Genomic DNA, 20,475 nt, shown 5'->3' with positions numbered 1-20,475 from the left:
TTTTAATTAAGCAAGATGAGTAACCCTAGAGATGTGCTGTACAATATTGTGCCTCGAGTCAACAATATGGTATGGTACACTTAAAGCTATGTTAAGAGGGTAAATTATGTTAAATGTCCTTACAATAAAATCAAATTTAAAGAAATAAAAACAAGCTGTGACACGAAAGGTACAATGTGAACCACGCAGAAATGGGACTTGGGAGTTGTCTCATGCTTAACCTCCTTGAAGGAGATGTGGTTCCTGTAAGGACCACCCCCTGGCCTCTGAGCTCATTCAGCGCTCAGCCTTGGCTATTAAGGCTGAATGTCGACGGGCATCCGCAAAGCCAGCCAGTACTTACTACGCTGCATCCTGTAGGAGGAACGCAGGGCTGTTAAATCTCAACAACCTTAAGCAGATAAAGCCCACTGCAAATGTTTCAGGCACAGACTGTGCAGGACAGGCGCTGGAGGACTTCCCAGCTCTGCTGCTTACCAGCTGCATGACCCCAGGAGGGCCGCATGGCCTCTCCGCCTCCAGGTTTCCTTAAGTGGAAAAGGCACGATGACTCCTACCCTGCAGGGCTTGGGGGAGTTTTCACAGAGACTGAGTGCTGACGGAGGGGGTCAGCCTGGCACAGGGCACCCAGCCAAGAGTCACAAACTGTGGCTACTCTTCATCTCGTTAAGAGTAAATCCTGGCAGAAACCTGAGCAATGATACGAGGAAGAATCAAGTCTGTTGAGACCAGGGGTGTTCCCCTGAATGCCTAAGGGGCTAGGTAGGCAAAAGAAGCAGATTTAGTGGGTCTGGAGGTGCCCAGGAGACCTGGGGAGGGTGCACATGCCCCCCCAGAACTTGGCAGCTGCCTTCCAGCTGTAGCCAACTGGCCGGATTGGGGAACACAGGCCCCACATGGCAGGACATAATTTTTCACAAGGAACTGAAAAATCTGGGTTTTTCTGTGATCCACCAATTTTTACATGTTGGTAATTCGTTCCAAATGTTTTCCATCATGATGTGACCAACATGTGTATCTCCGGGCTATATTCCAACCACTGGTCATCAGTTTGTAACCCCAGGGACAGAGCTTCTGGTTCACAAAACACTTTCCTATCATTTCAGTCAACCTCACAACAGCCCTGCAAAGGTATACATTTGGATGGAATTTTAGAAAGGTGACAACTGAGGCTCTGAGGAGCTACAAAACTTTCTCAAGGCCACAAGGCTGTTGAGTCATTGGGTCAGGACTGAATACAAGTTTCTGACTCCACACACAAAGTTTCAATGATTTTTAACAGAGAAAACCCTGCATGCAGAATGAAAATGCATCTAATTAATCAATGAACAATGGCATTGATCAATTTCCTCACTAGAAACCTTGATTTTGCCACTTGACAAATAACTAGGATATATCCAAAAGAGAGAGAAATTGATTATAAAGTACTAAGAAGAAGATATGAAAACAATGAGAGAAGCATCCTCGATTTCATCCCAGCCTCCTGACCATCCCTGCCTCTCTCCAGTGAACTTGGGATCTGAACTTGGAAAGCTGGGAGCCAAGTCCCTTTCTGTTTTCTCAGCTTCACCCAGATATGATTCACACACCCAAGAATTCACCCATTCAAAATGCAAATTCATTGTTTGTTCATATATTCACAAAAGTGTGCAATCACCCCATTAGGACATTTTTATCACCCCAAAAAAGGAACCCCGTACGTATGGGAGCTGAGGTTCTTTCATGCCCTGAGTCCAGAGGAATGTTTCTCAAAATGTGATCCTAGGACCACCTACACCTGCCTTGATGAGAGAGCTTTCAAAAATGCTGATTCAGAGGCCAAACCCACCTACTGAGCGAGACTCTTGGTAAAGGACTGGGGGCTGTAGCAAGACTATTTTAAAGTACATCCCCAAATTCCTATGTTTATTTGGCTCCAGCAGGAGCCAATCTGTTTTGTGCCTGGACCTTGTCACAGCCTGGTGAAACCTATGGGTGACTCAGAATACTATTTTTAATATAGAAAATAAAATACTTAAGACTTCAACTTTCACTGTCTTGCTGTGGTTTCCGGTACTTGCCATCAAAAGAACATCACCACCTTTTTAGTGTTTACAACATGCTAAGGCACTGTTCTAACCACGTATGTATATCTGCCTACTTAATATTCACTTACAGCAACCTAGAGATGTAGATACTATTATTCCCATTTTATAGATGAGGAAACTGCAGCCCGGTAATGTTACTCAATTGCCTAAGACTACAGAGCTGGGAGGAAGGGGAGCTGGGATTCCACCCTAAACATCTTGGTCCGGAGGCCTAAGCCCTTAACCACTAAATGACACTCCTTTGGCCATATAGAGAGCCTCGACTAATACATCCTGGAAACAAAATGAATGGAAAACACATTGAGAAATTCAAACAACTGACTAGAAAACCAACACAGATATGGACAGAACGTCCTCACACTTTTAGGGCTAAGAATGTACATAAAACAGGTCAGAGAAAGACATCACCTCCACGTCTTCTGGGGAAACGTACCGGAACTATTAATAAAGTAGAAAAGAAATTGCAGAGGAATTCCAGAAGGAATGATTCTGAGGGCCGCATCTTCCCATCAATGTTAATCATCTTTGGAACTTCTGGAACAAGGCTTATGGCGGCTTTGAAAAAGGCATCAGCTGCAAGACAGAAGGGAGGTCCATGTATGAGAACTCAGAAGAAGTCAGGGTCAGCTTTCTCCTTCCCACGGCCCGGGAGCCGACCCGGATGTCAGCCCTGGGGGGTACGTGGAAGTCAGAGCCCAAGACATCCGGCAGGTGCGGGAGGGGGCGTCCGCACACTGTCACGGACTCGGTGGAACCTTCGGTTGAGAGGGCACAGCTGCTACCTCCCATCTCTCTACTTTCCCTCCTCCCTCCTTTGAGCAATTCGGCTCAAAGGACCTCAGTCAAACTGGCTTTAGATGATAAGTGAAAAAAAAACATGTGGTAAATTTTTACAGACAGCATAGAAATCACAGTTGCCTGAACTGAAGCCTTAACCGGAACTGGTTCACTGAACCCTCCTGTTCACCGCAGGAGGAACGCGCTGCCAGGGGGCTCACTTCACAGATGGGAAACGAGGTGCCAGAAGAGAAACGACTGGCCCTGTGACAGTGTCCTGGGTACGCAGGAGGGGCTAGTGCTGGTGGTGGAGCCCAGGCTCAAACTCTGGTCTGTCCAAATCTACTCTAATGCATGCTGTGTTGGTTAAAGAAATAACAATGGAAATGTCTGAAGGAATGCACACACACACACATACACACACACAACTTTAAGGACTCCTGATTAGGTGAGTGGTCCAGAGGATCATTTGGGAAATGAACATACTTCAAGAAATATGAAACAGTCTGTAAAACAAGAAGAGAGAGAAAGGAAGGAAGGAGTGAGGAGAGGAGGAGAGATGGAGTGAGGAAGAGGGGCAGTGAGAGGGAGAGACCAGAGGACACACACAGACGGGGAGGACACAGACAGACGGGGAGGGCTGGAGGGGTGTGTAGAGGATGAGATGCAGATGGGGAGAGAGAGTTCTTTCTAGAAGTGCCAAAGCATTAACCATGAGAAAGAGCCTCAGGGTCAAAAGAGACAAAACGCTGACCTGACAAATGAAATTTTAAACTACCCGACAAGATCAAACATTTGCATGGTCCAAGTATACTTCCACTCCGAAACGGCGTGCAGTGATGCAGAGAGAACATTGTACTGGTCTGTGGCACCCTGGGACAAAGCTGGAACCCCATCCAGCACCCCAGGGGGCAGATGTAGAAACGAACGCCCACGTCCGGGAACAGAGGCCGGCCCCTAATGAGAAGAGTAAGCGTCTGAAGCTGGAGAGTCGGGTTTTGCCTTCTCTTCCTTCTTCAAAGGAAAATACACGGTGTGGAAAGACACTCTCAGGAGCTTCCTTCCCAGGCTGCCTCTCAGACCCCGCACTCACACCCTTAACACATTCACCTAAGCAAGTTTATTAACTGCCAACTGTGAACGGGTACCCTTCGGGGCACTGTGGGCACGAAGGGGGAAACAGAGGGGGCAAGAGCTGACAACGTAAGTGTGATGAGACCAATGTGATCATACTAATTAACACCTACCTTCTGGGAATCTGTGGCATGCTTTGCTCTAAAGGGGACACGAAGCAGCTGATCATGGTCTGGTTGGGCAGAAAGATTAGCTAGGGGGGCTCTGAAGCCAAACCTCCCAGAAAGAGCCCAAAGCTGCAGGGTCTTCGATCTTGGCCTCCAGACAGGAGTAAATGGCTCTATTCATGGGAACCAGAGGAAAGCCTCAGCCCTGTCTTAAGGTAATTTATTTTCTTAGTCCTCAAGCAGTCCTACGGGGAAGGTACAGTTATTTCTAGGCCCAGATGAGGAAACGAGCTCGAAAAGTGAGTGGCCAGGTGAACAGTAGCCCAGGGATGGTAAAAGACTGAGCTGAGCAGGATTTAAAGGCCATTACCTGCACTGAGCAACACAATTTCATTCGTGATTTTTTTTAAAAGAAACACAAATCTGCAAATGACAGATCTGATAAGGGGTTTATATCCAGAATATAAAAAAGAATTTCTACAATGAAAAAACAAGTAACCTGACAAAAGGTTACCCGAATAGACATTTCTCCAAAGAAAATATACAAATGCTTTTAGCAAGCAGATGAAAAGATGCTCAATGTCATTAATCATGAAAGAAATGCAAATCAAAACCACAATGAGCTATCATCTCACACCCACAAGAATGGCCACTATGAAAAAAAAAAAAAAGAAACAGTAAATAACAAGCGTTGGCAAAGATGTAGAGAAACTGGAATCCTTACGCACTGGCTGGTGGGAATCTAAACCGGTGCAGCTGCTGTGGAAAACAGTTTGGTGGTTCCTCAAAAAGTTAAATTTAGAATTACCATCTGCCAGCAACTCCACTTCCAGGCATATACCCAACAGAAACGAAAGCAGGGATTCACACAGATACTTGTACATGAATGCTCACAGCAGCACAATTTACAAGAGCCCAAAGGTGGAAACAACCCAAGTATCCATCAACAGATGAATGGATAAGCCAAATACGGTACACACATACAAAGGAGTATTATTCAGCCTTAAAAAGGAAGGCTATTCTGACACAAATATGTATGAACCTTGAACATGTTATCCTAAATGAAAGAGGTCAGACAAAAGGACAAATACTGTTTGATTCCAACTGTCTGGGGTACTCAGAGTGGTCAAATTCAGATGGACAAAGCAGAATGGGGAGGGGGGAGTAGAGAGTTATCGTTTAATGGGTACAGAGTTTCATTTTCTTTGAGGTGATGAAAAGGTTCTGGAAATGCATAATGGTGATGTCTGAACAGCCTTGTGAATGTCCTTTAAAACCACTGAACTGTACACTTAAAAATGGTTACAATGGTTAACTTTCATGTCATGTAAACGTTACCACAATACAAAAGTAAGACACAGAGCTGAACCTACCCTTGACCTTGTGCCCTCAGGACCCAGGCAGGCCTGGGCTCCACCAGGTCTGGCTGCCTTCCTCCCACAGGAAAAGCCCACTGTCCCCCTGGCTCTACAGGCACATTAAGTCCATTATGAAACAAGGTGAAGAGCCTCTCTCTGCGGAAACTAAAATTCTTCTCAAAACGACCTGAAAGAACGTTTATTTATTCTATTTATGTATTTGTGACCAAGCGGCCCTGAGGAAAGTGCCTGTTATTATGGTGCATTGAAGAGAGAGCTGGTCGGAGACGGGCGCCCTGATCCTCACACCCGTCCCACTTCACTCCCGGTCCAAAGGGAGAGGCTAAAATAAACAGTGATTTAAGGGTCGGGGCAGAAAACGTTCCAAAGCAGATTTTTATTTCGATCCTCAGAAGACTGGCCCCCATTATATAAAATCTTGTCTGGGAGACTTCTCAATTTTGTCTTAGTGATTACAACTCAAACCCTACAGTGTATGAAAACAGGTTTTCCTCAGTTTAGAGTTCAGAATAATCACGTCGATAGCACATAACACCTTCTAAAAACATAAGTTAGTTTATAATGTTATGTAAGTTTCATGTGTATAACATTATCTCTACCTCTATGTACCCCACAGCATATAACACTTTATTTCGTAGCTATTAAAAGTCAAAGAAGACAATTTCAGATAAAATAGGTTAGATTCTTTTTTGTTTAAGAAACAGAACACGGAGAAATTAGATTTCGATTCATAAAAATTATTATCCTGGTTCTACTGGAGGAAGGAACAAGCATGTATATGCACTGGCTTTCCCATGCTATGCCTTCCTCCATCTGACTCTTCTGAGTTTTCATGGGACAACCAGATTTCTTTTCCAAATCCCATCTCAAACAAAAAATTAAAAACAAAAAAAACCATGCAAGCCTGGCTGATCTCACTCCAGAGGAATTCATTCTGCTTGAGACCCTTTTTCTTGGGGCGCTGACTTCTCTGCAGAGCAGCATTCTGTTGCTGTTTTCTGTAGAGTGATGAACATGTCCTTCAGCACTGCCGGGTACTGGGTGTGTGTGCTCGGTCCACCGCATTCACAGTAAGAGGGACCGTGCGATTCTCGGAGACAGTGTTTTCCAAAATTGCTTTATCATAGGAATCATCAAGATCTTTTTAAAAATACAGGTTCCCAGGTCCCCAGACATTACTGGTAGGAATGGAACATGGTACAACCACCCTGCAAAATAATCTGGCGGTTTCTTCAATTCTACACGGATGCTACATACATATGTACATTCGTGCTACATAGGGGTGAACCTTGAAATCATTATGCTAAATGAACGGAGCCAGTCATAAAAGAGCTACACTGTAAGACTTCATTTATATGAAAAAACTAGAACGGGCAAATCCATCAAAACAAAAAGTAGACTGGTGGTTGGCAGGAGCTTGTGGGAGGGGGAATGGGGAGTGACTGCTTAATGGGCCTGGGGTTTCCTTTTGGAGAGATGAAAAAGTTCTGGCCTTAGGGATGATGGTCACACAAATCTGAATATACTAAAAGCCACTGAATTGTAAACTTCAAAAAGATAGATTTTATGGTACATGAATAATATCTGAATAATACTGTTATTTAAAATATGTATCTGGGTTCACAGGCCCCACCCTAAGTGTATTGAACTAGACTAGACTTGGAAACCTAACTTTAAAAAAATATTTATCTTTGAATAGGTAATAGAATCACATGATTCAAAAATTCCAAAGGTAACACTCCTTCTCACGCTGGTCCCTGGCCATCCAGTTTCCCTTTCCAGAGGCAGAGTATTATCTGCTGTTTGGGTCTGCTTCTAAGTATAGAGAAGCAAATATACTTTCCCTTTATTTTTTCTTCCTTTCTTTTTATACAGAGTTAATATATAGCAGACACCATTTTGCAACTCTTCCCCCACCACTGCACAACATGTCTTGGAGATAAACCCATCACAGCACATAAAGGACATCTTCATTCTTTTTATAGCTACAAAGTGGAAATTGGTCAGTTTTCTTTTTTCTTCCTTTTTTTTTTAAAGCAGTAAAATGCACGTAACATAAAATCTTAATATTTTGATTCATTTTTTAAAAACAATCTTCTCCAGTGAATTCTGTATTTCAACAAGTTTGAAAAAAAAATGTTCTAAATCCTTCAGCTAAATGCAGAATATGACTTTCCAACAGCAAATAGTGCATCGTGAAAGGTTTAATCTGCAGACATTCAGCCAGAAGCAAATAGAAGCAGTCTGACATTTCACATACACAGCCAGTTAGAGCCAGGAAGGCTTGTTAGATAATCATCATGGAACTTTTGATCATTTTCTGAGATTTCAGGCTTTCCTGTTTCCTAATCTGGGCAGTTTCAAACGGTCTGCAGAACACCAAAGGAGAATGATATTCCAGAAACCTCCATAAGGACATTGGAGAAATGAAACATACTCAAAGCACAAAGCCACTAAATTACAAAGTGGTCACCAAAATATATGTCACTAGCAAACCCTGGAAGAAGCTGAAAATAAGGGCTCGGGTGAAGGTACTAAGTCAACTAGGTATCCCTGCGGCCCAGCTACTGTAAATAACTGGGCCAGCTGTTCTCCTTGGATGAAGGTATTTTTATATCAACTCAGTTCGACTGGAGAAAAATCGAAAACAACCCAACCACAAGGAACTAGTTAATTACCATCCAGCCAAGATTTACTGATAAGCAAAGAAAGCAAACGGAAAAACACTGGGGAAGACACAATCTCATTTCTTAGGTGGTGGTGGGGGACTGCGTGTGTATATATATACGAATATAAATGGATGGGGAGGGAGGAAGGGCAGAGGAGACAGGCAGAGAGCATATGAGAATGAATGAATATTTTTTAATGGATAATACATAGAAGGAAAAAAAAAAAAAACAAGGAAAATATCCAAACTGTGAACAGTGGATATTTTTTAGAGGCAAGGAGACAGATTACTGGCAACTCTTATTTGGGTGCTTTTTACTTTTTTTAAGATTCACACTTCTGTATTGTTGAAATTTTTTTCAAATGAGCATGAAATACTGAAATAAAAATCACTAAGATTGAGAATAAAGTACAGGTTGGCCATTTTTCAACAGGATACAGGACAGTCTCCTCAAACACACTCCATACGTGATAAAATAAACTCAGATTTAAATGTGACCTCTGAGAATATGTTCATCCTTCTGTGTCCCTGGCACTGTCAATAAGGAATATGACTTGTACATGAATCATAAGAGAAGGGCAGGAAGTGGTAATCCGGACCACCTTCAGAGATGGCGTTTTATTTTCCAAATGATGCGTTGGGTCAGTGCTAACGGAAACCTTTACTGGAAATCTTTACTACCTGTCAGAGTCATAAACTCCCAGGCTAAAGAAATCCACTCCACTCCATTCCCAGACCTTCAGCCATCATATGCCCTCCTGGACAAATCAGATGGACAGCTGTTCTTGTCCAGGGAACTCTAGGAAAGGAAACATCACAATTTCCTAATGCACATAACAAAACGTCACAAGGGCTTGAAAGACTCCTGTCCTTTAAATACACCTTATTAAACAGGCTTCAGGCTACAAGAACTATTCACTCTCTCTCAAGTTCTATCAACCCCACTGCTAAACATTTTCAGTTTCAACATTTTCCATCTCTGGGTAAATGTAGATTTGAACTGACAATCTCAATATAACTGAAACTACTGTACAAAACGCAACAACAAGACAGTCTACTCTCTCAAACTCTGTGTTACAGACTAAATGTTTATGCCCACCCCACCACACCCTCAGTTTATATGGTGAAATCCTAAACCCTAATGGGATGGAATTAGGGGGTGGGGCTCTGGGGAGATGACTAGGTAACAAGGGTGTGGCCCTCATGAATGGCGTCAGGGCCTGTAGAAAAGGGACCTCGGAGGGCTCCCACATCCCTTCTGCCATGTGAGGACACAGCGAGAAGACAGTCTAGGAAGTCCTCACCAGACACCGAATCTGCCGGTCCCTTGATCTTGGATCTCCATAACTGTCAGCAATAAATGTTGACTGAGCCACCAGCCTATGGCATTTTTGTTACAGCAGCCCCAACAGACTAAGGCAGTCTGCCATGAGGATGTGCTGTCACCAAGTGACAGGGGTGTCTCTGGGTGAAGCCTCACAGTCCAAATGGCCAAGTTATTACCTATATATAGGCAAGTTATTCACAGAGATTTAATACTATTTATTACTAAACTGTGCTTTTGCAATGGAACTTGCTATCATAGCAATTAAGTTGGAGGATTTAAGGGCTGCTGTTTTGATGATACGTGTTTAGAGCAAGATTTAAAGAAATATGAATGCCTAGGAACAATTCAATACCTTATTCATTAAGCTGTCATTGATAACAATTAAGCGTTACTCCTTGATTTCGCCACCGGGTTTATGCAGAATGCCCTTATAAGTTCACTCTGAATAGCCGCACTTAATGAGAAAAGCCCACTCGGACACATAAATGACTTCTCCGTCTCAGCGGCACCATAGGAGGTGCCAGTATGCTGTCCCTCTTTTATCTCTGACTTGGCAAAGCCTCTCTCCGTGAGCCAAGCACACTCAGCCCACATATTCCCTGACTCACATCTCTGGGACTTTGCGGGGATGACACACCTTTCTGCCATCCCTGCAGTAGCTCACGGGAGATTGGGAAGGTCTTTATGTGGATATTAAGCTTGGATTTCCCTGAGCAGAAAGGATTAGGCATTCTTTATCTTAATTCTGATTCTTTGTCTCCTAAATAAGTTTATCTAAAGTTCAATTTACAATAACTGATCTCTAACAACCACATGCACCCAAGGCTGGAAATAAAACACTGCACTGTGGTTTAGAGGAACTAACCTAACTGCAGAGAAGTGCAGGGGTGCAGAGAGCACTTGAAGTCACTTACTAGCTAGACGCCCCTGGGCAAGTCACGTCTCATCTCTCAGCTTCAGTTCCTCCTCTGTAAAATGAAGATTAACTACCCAGCAAATAATATGCACCAAATAAAACAAAACTGCTTTTCTGGGAACTCAGTTCTCTCAACAATTACTCCCCAAACTATCTACCTAACTTGACCTTCCACTCATTCCTTCCAGATGCACTTAGCATTGACTTTAGCTAGGATGCCCTCTGCCTCACTTTGGTATATACAGATCCTCCTTATCTTCCAGGCTGAAAAGTCCTACCTCTTTTAAGAAGTTTTTTTTTTTTTCCCTCTTCCAAGCCAAGGATCATTTCTCTCTTCTCTAAAATTTCCTGGCACATTTTATGAACATCTTTCATGACATTTATCACATGCTACTTTGTATAACTGTAAACAGATTCGCTCTCCTGCTAGCATGAAGTCTAAGTGCATTCCCATTGCAGCACAATGCTTGGCACAGTGGCTTGCATGTAAAAAATGGCCAAGAACTGCTGGCAGGAGGAAGCAAATGATAGGCGTTTACTATTATAAGGAGTTACGTTAACTTAAGGGGGGAGATTCACCCCTGCTCCTTTTCTGTGGGTTCCTTCCATCAGTAGCTGCCATCCACTCCAGCCCTTACCTCCCTAAGCAGGATGGATCATGCGCGTTCGGACGTGAATGTGGGTGACAAGCTTCATGCCATCTGCCCACCTGTGAACTGCTGGAGCAAAAATAACCTACTTTGTCCATAATCATCGGAGAGGCCTCAAGGTTTGAGAAAACAGTCACATCAAACGTATTCTTTCAGAACTCCAAGATGGCAGAGCTGGCACTATATACAGTTAGCTCCTAAAAACTCCATGGTATACTTTCATCTCTTGAGAGACGGTTATATTAAGTTAATATTTACTGAGCCACTACTTTACACGAGTGGGCTGTGTTCCGAGTACATGAGCTCATTTAATCAGTGACAGACAGGAATCACTGCCATGATCTCCGTTTTACAGATGGAGAAACTGAGGCACAGAAAACCTGTTTGTCTAAGGGCATCCAGCTCAAAAGTAGAAGACTCCGGATTGGGACCACTGCATTCAGGAGACTTGAAATTCACCACTTATTAGGGACTCATCTCAACATCCTGCTGTTGGCCAAACACATCCCGTAACAGCACACCTCTGTCACCTCCATGCCTTTGCTCAGACCAGTTCCTCTACCTGGAACACCACCTATTCCGTCTCCCCCTCCCCTCAGCCTTTCCCTGATAAACATATGCTCTTCTTTCAAGACCCACCTTTAACTTTACTTCCATTGTAAAACACCCTCCTTTCTGAGGTTAGAAACTGTACAGATAAAGGAACGAAGATAAAAATGTAGGGAAAATAATCTGCTCTTGTGGCCTGGGGGTGACTTTCCAGAAAGAACGACTGACAAATAAGGGCAAGGAGCTATCCAGTGACATGACTGAGGGCAAGGATGAATGGGCACCTCTGGGCCTCATCTAGGTGAGAAGCACTGGGCCAAACAACCAGTTTGCAAGTCCTTCATTTGTCCTAAATAGGTGGGGGTGATGGGTGACCAAATCCCCACGTGATCCAGTCTACACGCTGAAGCAATGTGTCCAAAGGACCACAACTGGGCCTCCTGTAACAGGCCTTTGTCAGCATCCCCCCCGGCCTGGCCGAGGGGCCAACGGGAGTTTACTTGTTGGGCTGGCCCAGCCTTGGAAAGCCACAACCTGATAAAGAAGATACAGTCAGGGCTTCATCAAAGGAGGCCAGAAAGCGATCAGGACGGAGGGGATGTTTTATAACCAGCTGAGAGGGAGGATGTTTAGGGAGGCAAACCAAAGCGGCCCATTTCCACAAGCTTCATTTAATTTATATTTAGCCTTCCCATTCTCAGTAATTGAATGTATTATTTATTTCGGCCAGCAACTGCTGCATGTGGCTTTCAGAACAACAACAACAGGCTTTTAAGGTTTTGCACCACAGCATTTAGAGCCTCGAATTAACATCATGAGCCGAATTATTAAACATGAAGTGGACGCCACATTCCTGCCCACCCTGCAGCAGCTTAACGCGCAGGTGAGGTGGACGAGGCGTCCAGAGCTCCAACACCGAGGGCACGGACTACGCGCACAGGCTGCTCTGACGCTGCTTATCTCTGGGTGTGGGCCGAGGGCACCATAGCAGGGAAACAGCCGTTCACAGCTGTCCTCCAACAGCTCTTGGGAGCAGCCAATCTATGGCTGGGGTGGAAGGGGGGACACCTTTATTTAGTTTGAGAATTTCTGGGGTTTTTTCTTTTTTAAACAAAAAAATAGCATGAAGCCCTATAGGAGATCTGGTCAAAACAAACTTGTTTGGGATCCACAACATTCAAGTCTGTGGCTCTGAGCTTATAAAGTTGGGAGAAGAACGATCTAGGCTTCCAGGGCCTCCATGTGCAGCTGACAAGCCAATCCTAATGTCGCAGGTGACACCAAACTCAGGGGTCCCCACGGGGGTCTACTATTCCTGAACTCTTTAAGAGGGAACAAGTTGATTAGATTTAGCATTTCCTAACATCAATGTAATCTAATTAATTAACCTCATCTAATCTTCATTTTGCACGTGATCAGGGTTTTGGCAGTGGCTATTAATTTTTCTCTTGTCTCCTGCTAATCCATCATCCTTACCAAAGCAGGCACTAGGAGAAAGTTTCACGTTTACTGACAAATAATGAGGACATACCTGCTCTTGTGGGACTTGCAGCCCTTGTGGGGAGAGGGGGTGTCCAGACAATAAGCAAGAAAACAAACACACAGAGTATGAAACCATCAGACCGCGGTAAGTGCAGCGAAGACCAGGAGGAGGGCGGTACAGAGCGTGGCTGGGGAGGTGCGGCTACGTGAGCTACAGTGAGCAGGAAAGGGCCCGGAAGACGAGGGGCTCATCTCTGGGAGGAGATCATCCTAGAAAGAAGGACCAGCAAGTGCAAAGGCTCTGAATTGGAAGACAGCTTAGTATGTTCAAGGAAGAGAAAAAGGACCGTGTGGCTAAAGCGTGGTGTGTGATGAGGACAGAAGGCAGGCAGGCGCCAGATCACGTGGTGACTTCAGACAAGGCATTTGGTTTAATTCCAAATGCTCTGGGAAGCTGGTGGAGTGCCCAGGAGTTGAGAGCAAAACCAGGCAGAGTTTGCAAAGGTTCTTGGATAGCAATCGTGTTTGAAGACTTAGGTGCCCAGAGCTGCCCCAGTCGAAACAAGATACAGATCAAGATACCAGGACTGCCCTGCCAAGGGCTAAAAGAACGGAGAAGGCCCACTCCCCTCTCCCACCCACCAGAGTGTCCACCCAAATCAATAGCAGCACGTGGTGAATCACCAACCCTGGCATAACTGTGATGCCAGGTGGGAGATGAGAGTAGGGGTGAGGGAGACAATCCCTGAAAACATCATTCCACCGCATACATGCTACAGAAATCCCCGACTTGCTCACTGATGCTTCCCGTTTGCAGGGCACACACTGTCTATCCAAGAGGTAAAAGGGCATGGCCTTGAGTCAGACAGATCAGGGGCCGAGTGCTGCCTCAGTGACCCCCAGCAAGCTCATTAACCACTTCCCATCTCAGTTTTGTCACCTGGGGACCGAGGCACCAACCACAGGACTGGCCTCACGTGGCCTCTGTAATGTTGAAGTGAGACAGCGTGTGCCAAGGGCTCACCCCACACCAAACATTCCCTAAACAGTGCCGGGATTTCTTTACTCCCTGAGTCACAGTCTGCTGGGGAGATCCTTGCTGCCGGGGCTCTGCCTGCATGCCCGTGGCCCATACCATTCCAGGAGGTGACAAGGGTGTCCAGCAGCAAACACCAGGGCCTCAAGCCCTCAGCCTGAGCGCCTTCTCCTGGCTCAAGGGTGGAGCAAGCCACAAGCAGTCACCGGTCAATGACAGACGGGAATGAAGGGTAAAAACAGCCCATCTTCCCTGCCCCTCAGATGGGTAACACCAAGGCCCCAGCAGGAAGGACCCCAGCCACCCACAGTGCTAACCCACCCACCAGCACATCCTTTGCTGGCGTCCTTCCCAGCCCCGCCTCACCTCCCCTCAGCCTTACTGACACTCACTGGGATCACTTCCCAAATAAGCCACTCGCACCATCCTGGTTCCAGGACAGCTCTGCACTTCGTACAGAAACCATCTTGGGAAGAATCTTCCCCTTAATGACAAGCTACAGAGTATTCATTCTATACTGATTAGATTCCACCCCTGTGTTCTGGGGTTTCAAACAAACAAACATTGACAACAACAAATAAACCTGAACCTGCTGCGAATAAGCCATCCTAACTTGTAAAATTCTCTAGGCACCCTCTGCCCAGGATGTCTGAGCCGCCTGATCTGGCCTGAGACAGATTTAGGAAGGTCCCTCCAGGAAAATACCCATGCTCTGTAACCCGTCTGACTCTATAAATGTGTGCATGTCCAAGGCGCTTCCTACTGAAGAGACAGATTTAAAAATCCTCACTTCTTTTTTCCCTCTCCTCCCTAAAGGAATCGCTCTATACACTCACACACGTACACATGCTGCTGAGTCGGCTCTCATAAGGAGCTAGGGAGTACCGGAGAGGAGAGGAGAGCGTGAGGGGCTTACCTTGGGAGAGGCACTGGTTGGCCAAGGCCACCTGACCAGAATGCAGGTAGAGATTGAGGCGGGTGAAGATCCCCACCAGGGAGGGAATGGTAATGAAGCAGTAGGCAACACAGGCCTAGAAGAAAGGGGAGAGACACAGGTTACATGGCAACGCCATCATGGTGCATTAATACCCTTGTTTTCATCCATCATACGTTTTTCAAGTAAAAACAATTACTCTCCCCAGTAGGAACCCCAATTTCTCCCTCTTGCCTCTGCTGTATCTGCCTCTTTGGAAGGAGGGGGACGGACAACTTGCGAGAGTAATGGTGTATGAAAAAGAAATCCTTGCCCTTCATCGCAGGAAGTAAACAGATAACACCTAATATTGGTAAGTTCAAGAAGCAGCTCTTAAAGAGATTTGCAAATGCTAACCACTGTATATAAAAATAGAAAAAAACAAATTTCTTCTGTATAGCACAGGAAACTATATTCAATATCTTGTAATAACCTTTAATGAAAAAGAATACAAAGATGAATATATGTATGTAAACGCATGACTGGGACACTGATGTACACCAGAAATTGACACATTGTAACTGACTATGCTTCAATAAAATAAATAAATCAATTTTTAAAAATTTTTAGAAAGTAAACCAATTAGTTAAAAAATATGTAGGTAACTTGAAGAAGAAATTGCTAAAAAGCATCTGAGGTGGTTGACTCTGGTTGACTCTGAAGAGAAGGGTTTAAGGTGAGAAAGGGCAGGGCTGGGAGGCTTTTTTTTCTTTTTTTAATAATGTTCTTTTCTTTTTTATTTTAATTTTCTTTGGGGGAAGGAGGTAATTAGGTTTATTTATTTATTTTTAAAGGAGGTACTGGGGATTGAACCCAGGACCTCTGCATGCTAAGCATGTGTTCTACCACTTGAGCTATATACCCTTCTAGGCATACTTATTATTCATGGTAATCTTTTTAGTACAATTTTATTTTTTTACAGCATGGCTATGTATTGCTTTGATAAAATTTTGAGCAGCATACTGAAGAAACAATTTTTTTTCAAAGTTGGGAACTTACCAAGGGAAAAAAAAAAGGTACTAGGCCTTCCAGTGACAGGCACATGCCAGAGAGCATTCAGCTGGCGCACAGCAGTGTGACTCCATCTCAACCACCTCCCCATAACATGTATCAAAATTCAGGCTGCTTTGATCGTTTCTTTTGAAAATATTAAGAAAACTGATCGGTCCATAGATATGCAAGGAAAAACCTGGAAGATCAATACCCTTATCATGACACACTTATCCTTTTCTGGTAACAGCAATTCAGGAACTTGCAAAAGAAACAGCCCACTGGAGTTCAAAGTCTGGAAGTCTTATCTGTAGAACATACCCGGACAAATGCAGCCGTCTTTCTGGAATGATTTCCCTTCATTACTTTTCTTGTTTCCATTGCCAGCCGGTTCACACTCTAGATTGGTTAATCAGGAAAACAGAAATGGGAATGAGATGATGGCTGATTTGGATCAACATCTTTCATAGAGATTTGGACACTAACTGCATACAAGTCAATGAGAACCCGCTAACTGGAACCAAGACTGGCTAGCACCAAACCCTGAAATGGCAAAGGGGTCATCAGGACAGAGGCAATCTCAGCTTGAGCAAACATCTCCAACGGGCGCTCACTGAGTTAAGTCATGCCTATCAACCGACATGATAAATGACCACTCTCTGGTTTAATGAATAGCTAGGGTTCATTTACTCCTTTTCCAGAAATTCCACACACTAAGCTTCCGATCTTAGAGATCTGAAGAGAAACCTCCAAATCTGAACACAGACCATACCACACAGCTCTCCAGCACACACAATAACACAATAACCATAAGAGCAGCAGTAACAGTAGCCACACCATCACCCACAGCAAACCAGGTGCTGTTTCCGGGGCTCTCCATGCCCAGCTCATTTAAGCCTCACAACCCTACAGGGCGAGTACTGTTTCCTCCCCTGACTTATAAGTCTCTACCTTTAGGTCTTAAGTTTTGTAATGCTATAAAACCTGGTAACTTGCAAAGACATATGTATAAAAAGGCTGTTTCCTTGAACTTACAATGAAGCAATTCAAGAGCCTTTGGGAATCTTTCCACAAATATAAAAAGTCTGGATTCCCAAACTGTGTACTATGGCACCCCAGGGTGTTACGGCAAAAATCCCAGGGCACATTTTTCAGACAACCAGAGCAAGGCTCAGTGATTGAACACTAGGCAAAGCACTCGTGTGAGAGCTCATAGGCCACAGTACATTCCTTGCAGTGATGTCATATCTTTGCAAAATTGGGTTTTTAGCAGCTGTTATGATTAAAAAAAAAAAAAGTACTGTGCAAAAATCGATGTGGGAGAAAAAAATCTATCTGGAACAGGAAATAAGGTAGTGGTGTCCAATCTGAGTCCAAGGTTTGAGAAGTTGTGCAATGCCCAATAGGTACATGTACTTCAATAGCAAGTAATTACGGTTATTTAAGAATGAAATGAAAATACATTATTTTTCTCTCGATTTAGGTATGGTGTTTTAGGGGGCTGTCAAGTTGTTCGGGCATAAATTCTTAAGTTGTTTGAACCTAACTTCTTAATAAACAGAACTGTTATTTCTTCCTTTTGGCCTGAGGGCACCAGAAAAAGTTACTGAAAGGCACTATGATCCAAGAAAGCTGAGGATCTGGTCAAACGACAAGGAACTCTTACTAGGTTAGTATTTCTATAACTAAATACGTACAGCAACTCACAATTCTTTGGTGTTGGCATGCAGGAATGAGAATATGCAAATTTCAGAGGAAAAGGGGTCAACAAAACTGCTCAAAAGCTTAAGCAAAGTTGAAGATTTTGTTAACCTTTGGGAAAACACCTTTCATATCTTGGGAACAGAAGCAGTATGGAGCCAGGAGAATCCCAGATTCAAACTGGTGTATAGCGTATCAATGATCCATAAATATGTACTGAGAGAACAAATGAATGAATGAAAATCCTTACGTGAATCAGTTGCACAAGAACAGGTTCCAGATTGCAGAACATCGACCTGGCCTCAACATAAAAACTCAGCTGTTGTTCAAAATCACGGCCAAAGGACACCTACAACCAAGAAGAGAGATGCAAACAATGTTATCTCTAGGCAACTGTGAGCACACCGTTGGAAAGGTTTTTCCTGAGCATTGTAGGGGCAGGGAAGGTGCTGTGATGACAAGTCACCAAAAATTCCACGGATATGAATGGGTAGAGGGTATGTAAGCAAACAACACACATCCGTGCAATGGAATATACTCTAAGTAGACTTTACATTACTTCACCCAGCATAGGGCGGAAATGGTACCATTACCACCTCCTCTTCATGACCTGGGTATTGGAGTAGAACAGAAAAAGACCAAATGGTAAAAAGCAGAATCTCAAAATGTAAACAGGATTTCCCAGGCTCGGAGGGAACCACCGGAAGGGAAATAATGGAATTTTGTTTGTCAGCTGTGGCCTTTTCACAGAATATAAATTTGGTTAATTTGGTTATTGGGAGCCATTTGTCAGAGGGGTTCCCTAATAAGGGCCAATCTTTCTGCTTCCTGATGGGGACTCCAACCTCAGCAGCTCCCTGGTGGCTGCTGGAGCCAGCGATGGAGGTTTCACCACTACTGAAAATCCCCACTTCTCTTATTTGTTCAAATTTATGAACAGCTGGTTAGTGGGACAAACTTTACTGCTACAGCAATCATTTCTGTCCAGAGGAGGTTTAACAATGCTATTTCCATTACAGCTATCAGGTTTCATATCTCATTTCCATTATAACTTGGTGGCTTGCAGACAAACCCGTAAAAGGATAAACACCACATGATCAGCATATAAATCAAGGGAACAGGACGGGTCCCTGGTAACCGTCGTAAGTACACTTCCTAACGTGACAGTTAAAAGGCTAATCCTGAATTTTCATCAAAATTGGTATTTTACCCATAGAGGCCAACTGGGTAGTTACATGGACCCCTGTTGTTGAATGAGTCACATTTTCAAGGTGATTTTCAAAATGATCTAGTTATTTTAATCTCAGACAGTTTTTGTTTGACATTTCTATTCCAAAGTGGGTACTGGCAGCAGTGGTAGCTCAGCTCTGGGCACTGAGAATTAAGGAAAGGGTGTTCTGCCTGGGAGGGAATGGTCATTCCCAAAGAAGGCTGCACAACCCCTCTGCTTGTCCCTTCGCAATGTCCTCATGGACTCCTCCCATCGGGGGGTGAAATCTACCTTCCTTCCCCACCAAGGGGCTGGTCCCAGGACTTGCTTTAACCAACAGAATGCAGCAGGAAGCAGCAAAGGTCATCGTGTGACTTCTGAGCCTCAAAAGGCCCTGCAGCTTCTGATTCTTCCCTGACAACACACCCGCGAGAGCCCATGGCGACAAGTGGACAGAGGAGAGAAAGAGGTCATATGGCCAAGAAGGGGGCCACTCCAGCTAACTGCCAGCACCAGGACCCCAGACGCATGCTCAAGGTTGTCCTCCAGCCCCTGTCCTGCCCCACCTGACATCACATGGAGCAGCCTGGTTATCCAGCCAATCCACAGAATCTTAAGAATGAATAAAACACTGTTATTTTAAGCCACTAAGTTTTGGGGTGAGTTGTTAGGCAGCACTGGGTAACTGAGACGAATGGGGAGTGGCATTTTGCTTCCGCCCCTGATTGTTTTCACCAGCATCTGATGAACAGCACATCAGGTGCTTCAGGAAGCCCCTTTTTCCCCTCCTGTCACGGGACTCAGTGGCCCAGGTATGCCTGTCTCCCTGGGCTGGCTGGCCAGTGTGTTCCTTCTTTCTCACAGCAGCAATATGCTCAGGGGAGGAGCTGGTGACCCAAATTAATCCAAAAAGACTCAGCCCCAGGACTTCTGCTGGAGCCTTTCCTGTTGGACTGCAGAGCTGGAAGGAATGGAAACCCGGAGCTCTCGTGGGGAACAAGCGTGCCTGGGAAGGAAGCCAAGAGAGAAGCGCCACGAGCCAAAGAGACACACACGGCAGGTCCTGATGACACCACGGAGACCCCAGGTCCAGCTGCTCCTTCGGAGAGGGCCATCCCTGGACCTGATGTCACTTCAGCCAATAAGTCCCCCTCTCAATCTCTTGTTTTCATTTTTTCCTTAAGCCAGTTTGTCTTGGCTGTCCTTGTCCCCAGGGGAGTGCTGGCTAATGTGGGATGTTTTCTAATTTCATCTTATCTCAATAAAAATGAAAAGCACCAGGGAACATAATGTTAACTGCTTTCACCAGAGTAAGGATAAACAATTACATCACATTTCCAAGTGCACTGAAACTTCTTCCCCAATACGTACCATTTTTATAAATCCATTAATCAAATATGCCAGCATTCTTTTCTCATCCTCAAGAGTGAGTGCACTAAAATCAATAATTGTACATAATTAACAATGAGGTAACAAATGAAAGTTTCCA

At 44.5% G+C, this 20,475-nt stretch overlaps 1 protein-coding gene across 2 annotated transcripts in view; it reads right to left on the bottom strand.

The window, feature by feature from the left end:
• Positions 1-20,475, bottom strand: part of VPS35L (VPS35 endosomal protein sorting factor like) — a 109,093-nt gene that overhangs the window by 19,729 nt on the left and 68,889 nt on the right. For both annotated transcript variants that reach the window (XM_031433114.2, XM_031433115.2), the window contains 5 exons: positions 20,358-20,421; positions 18,027-18,125; positions 16,397-16,474; positions 15,029-15,143; positions 2,521-2,660 (listed from right to left, as the gene is read on the bottom strand). In XM_031433114.2, the coding sequence (XP_031288974.2) occupies positions 2,521-2,660; positions 15,029-15,143; positions 16,397-16,474; positions 18,027-18,125; positions 20,358-20,421 (496 nt within the window). The remainder of the gene's footprint in view (positions 1-2,520; positions 2,661-15,028; positions 15,144-16,396; positions 16,475-18,026; positions 18,126-20,357; positions 20,422-20,475) is intronic.

The sequence above is a fragment of the Camelus dromedarius genome, chromosome 24 (assembly GCF_036321535.1).
Source record: "Camelus dromedarius isolate mCamDro1 chromosome 24, mCamDro1.pat, whole genome shotgun sequence".
Lineage (NCBI taxonomy): Eukaryota > Metazoa > Chordata > Mammalia > Artiodactyla > Camelidae > Camelus > Camelus dromedarius.
The sequence above is the reverse complement of the archived record's forward strand: the minus strand, read 5'-3'. Positions and strand labels throughout refer to the sequence as shown.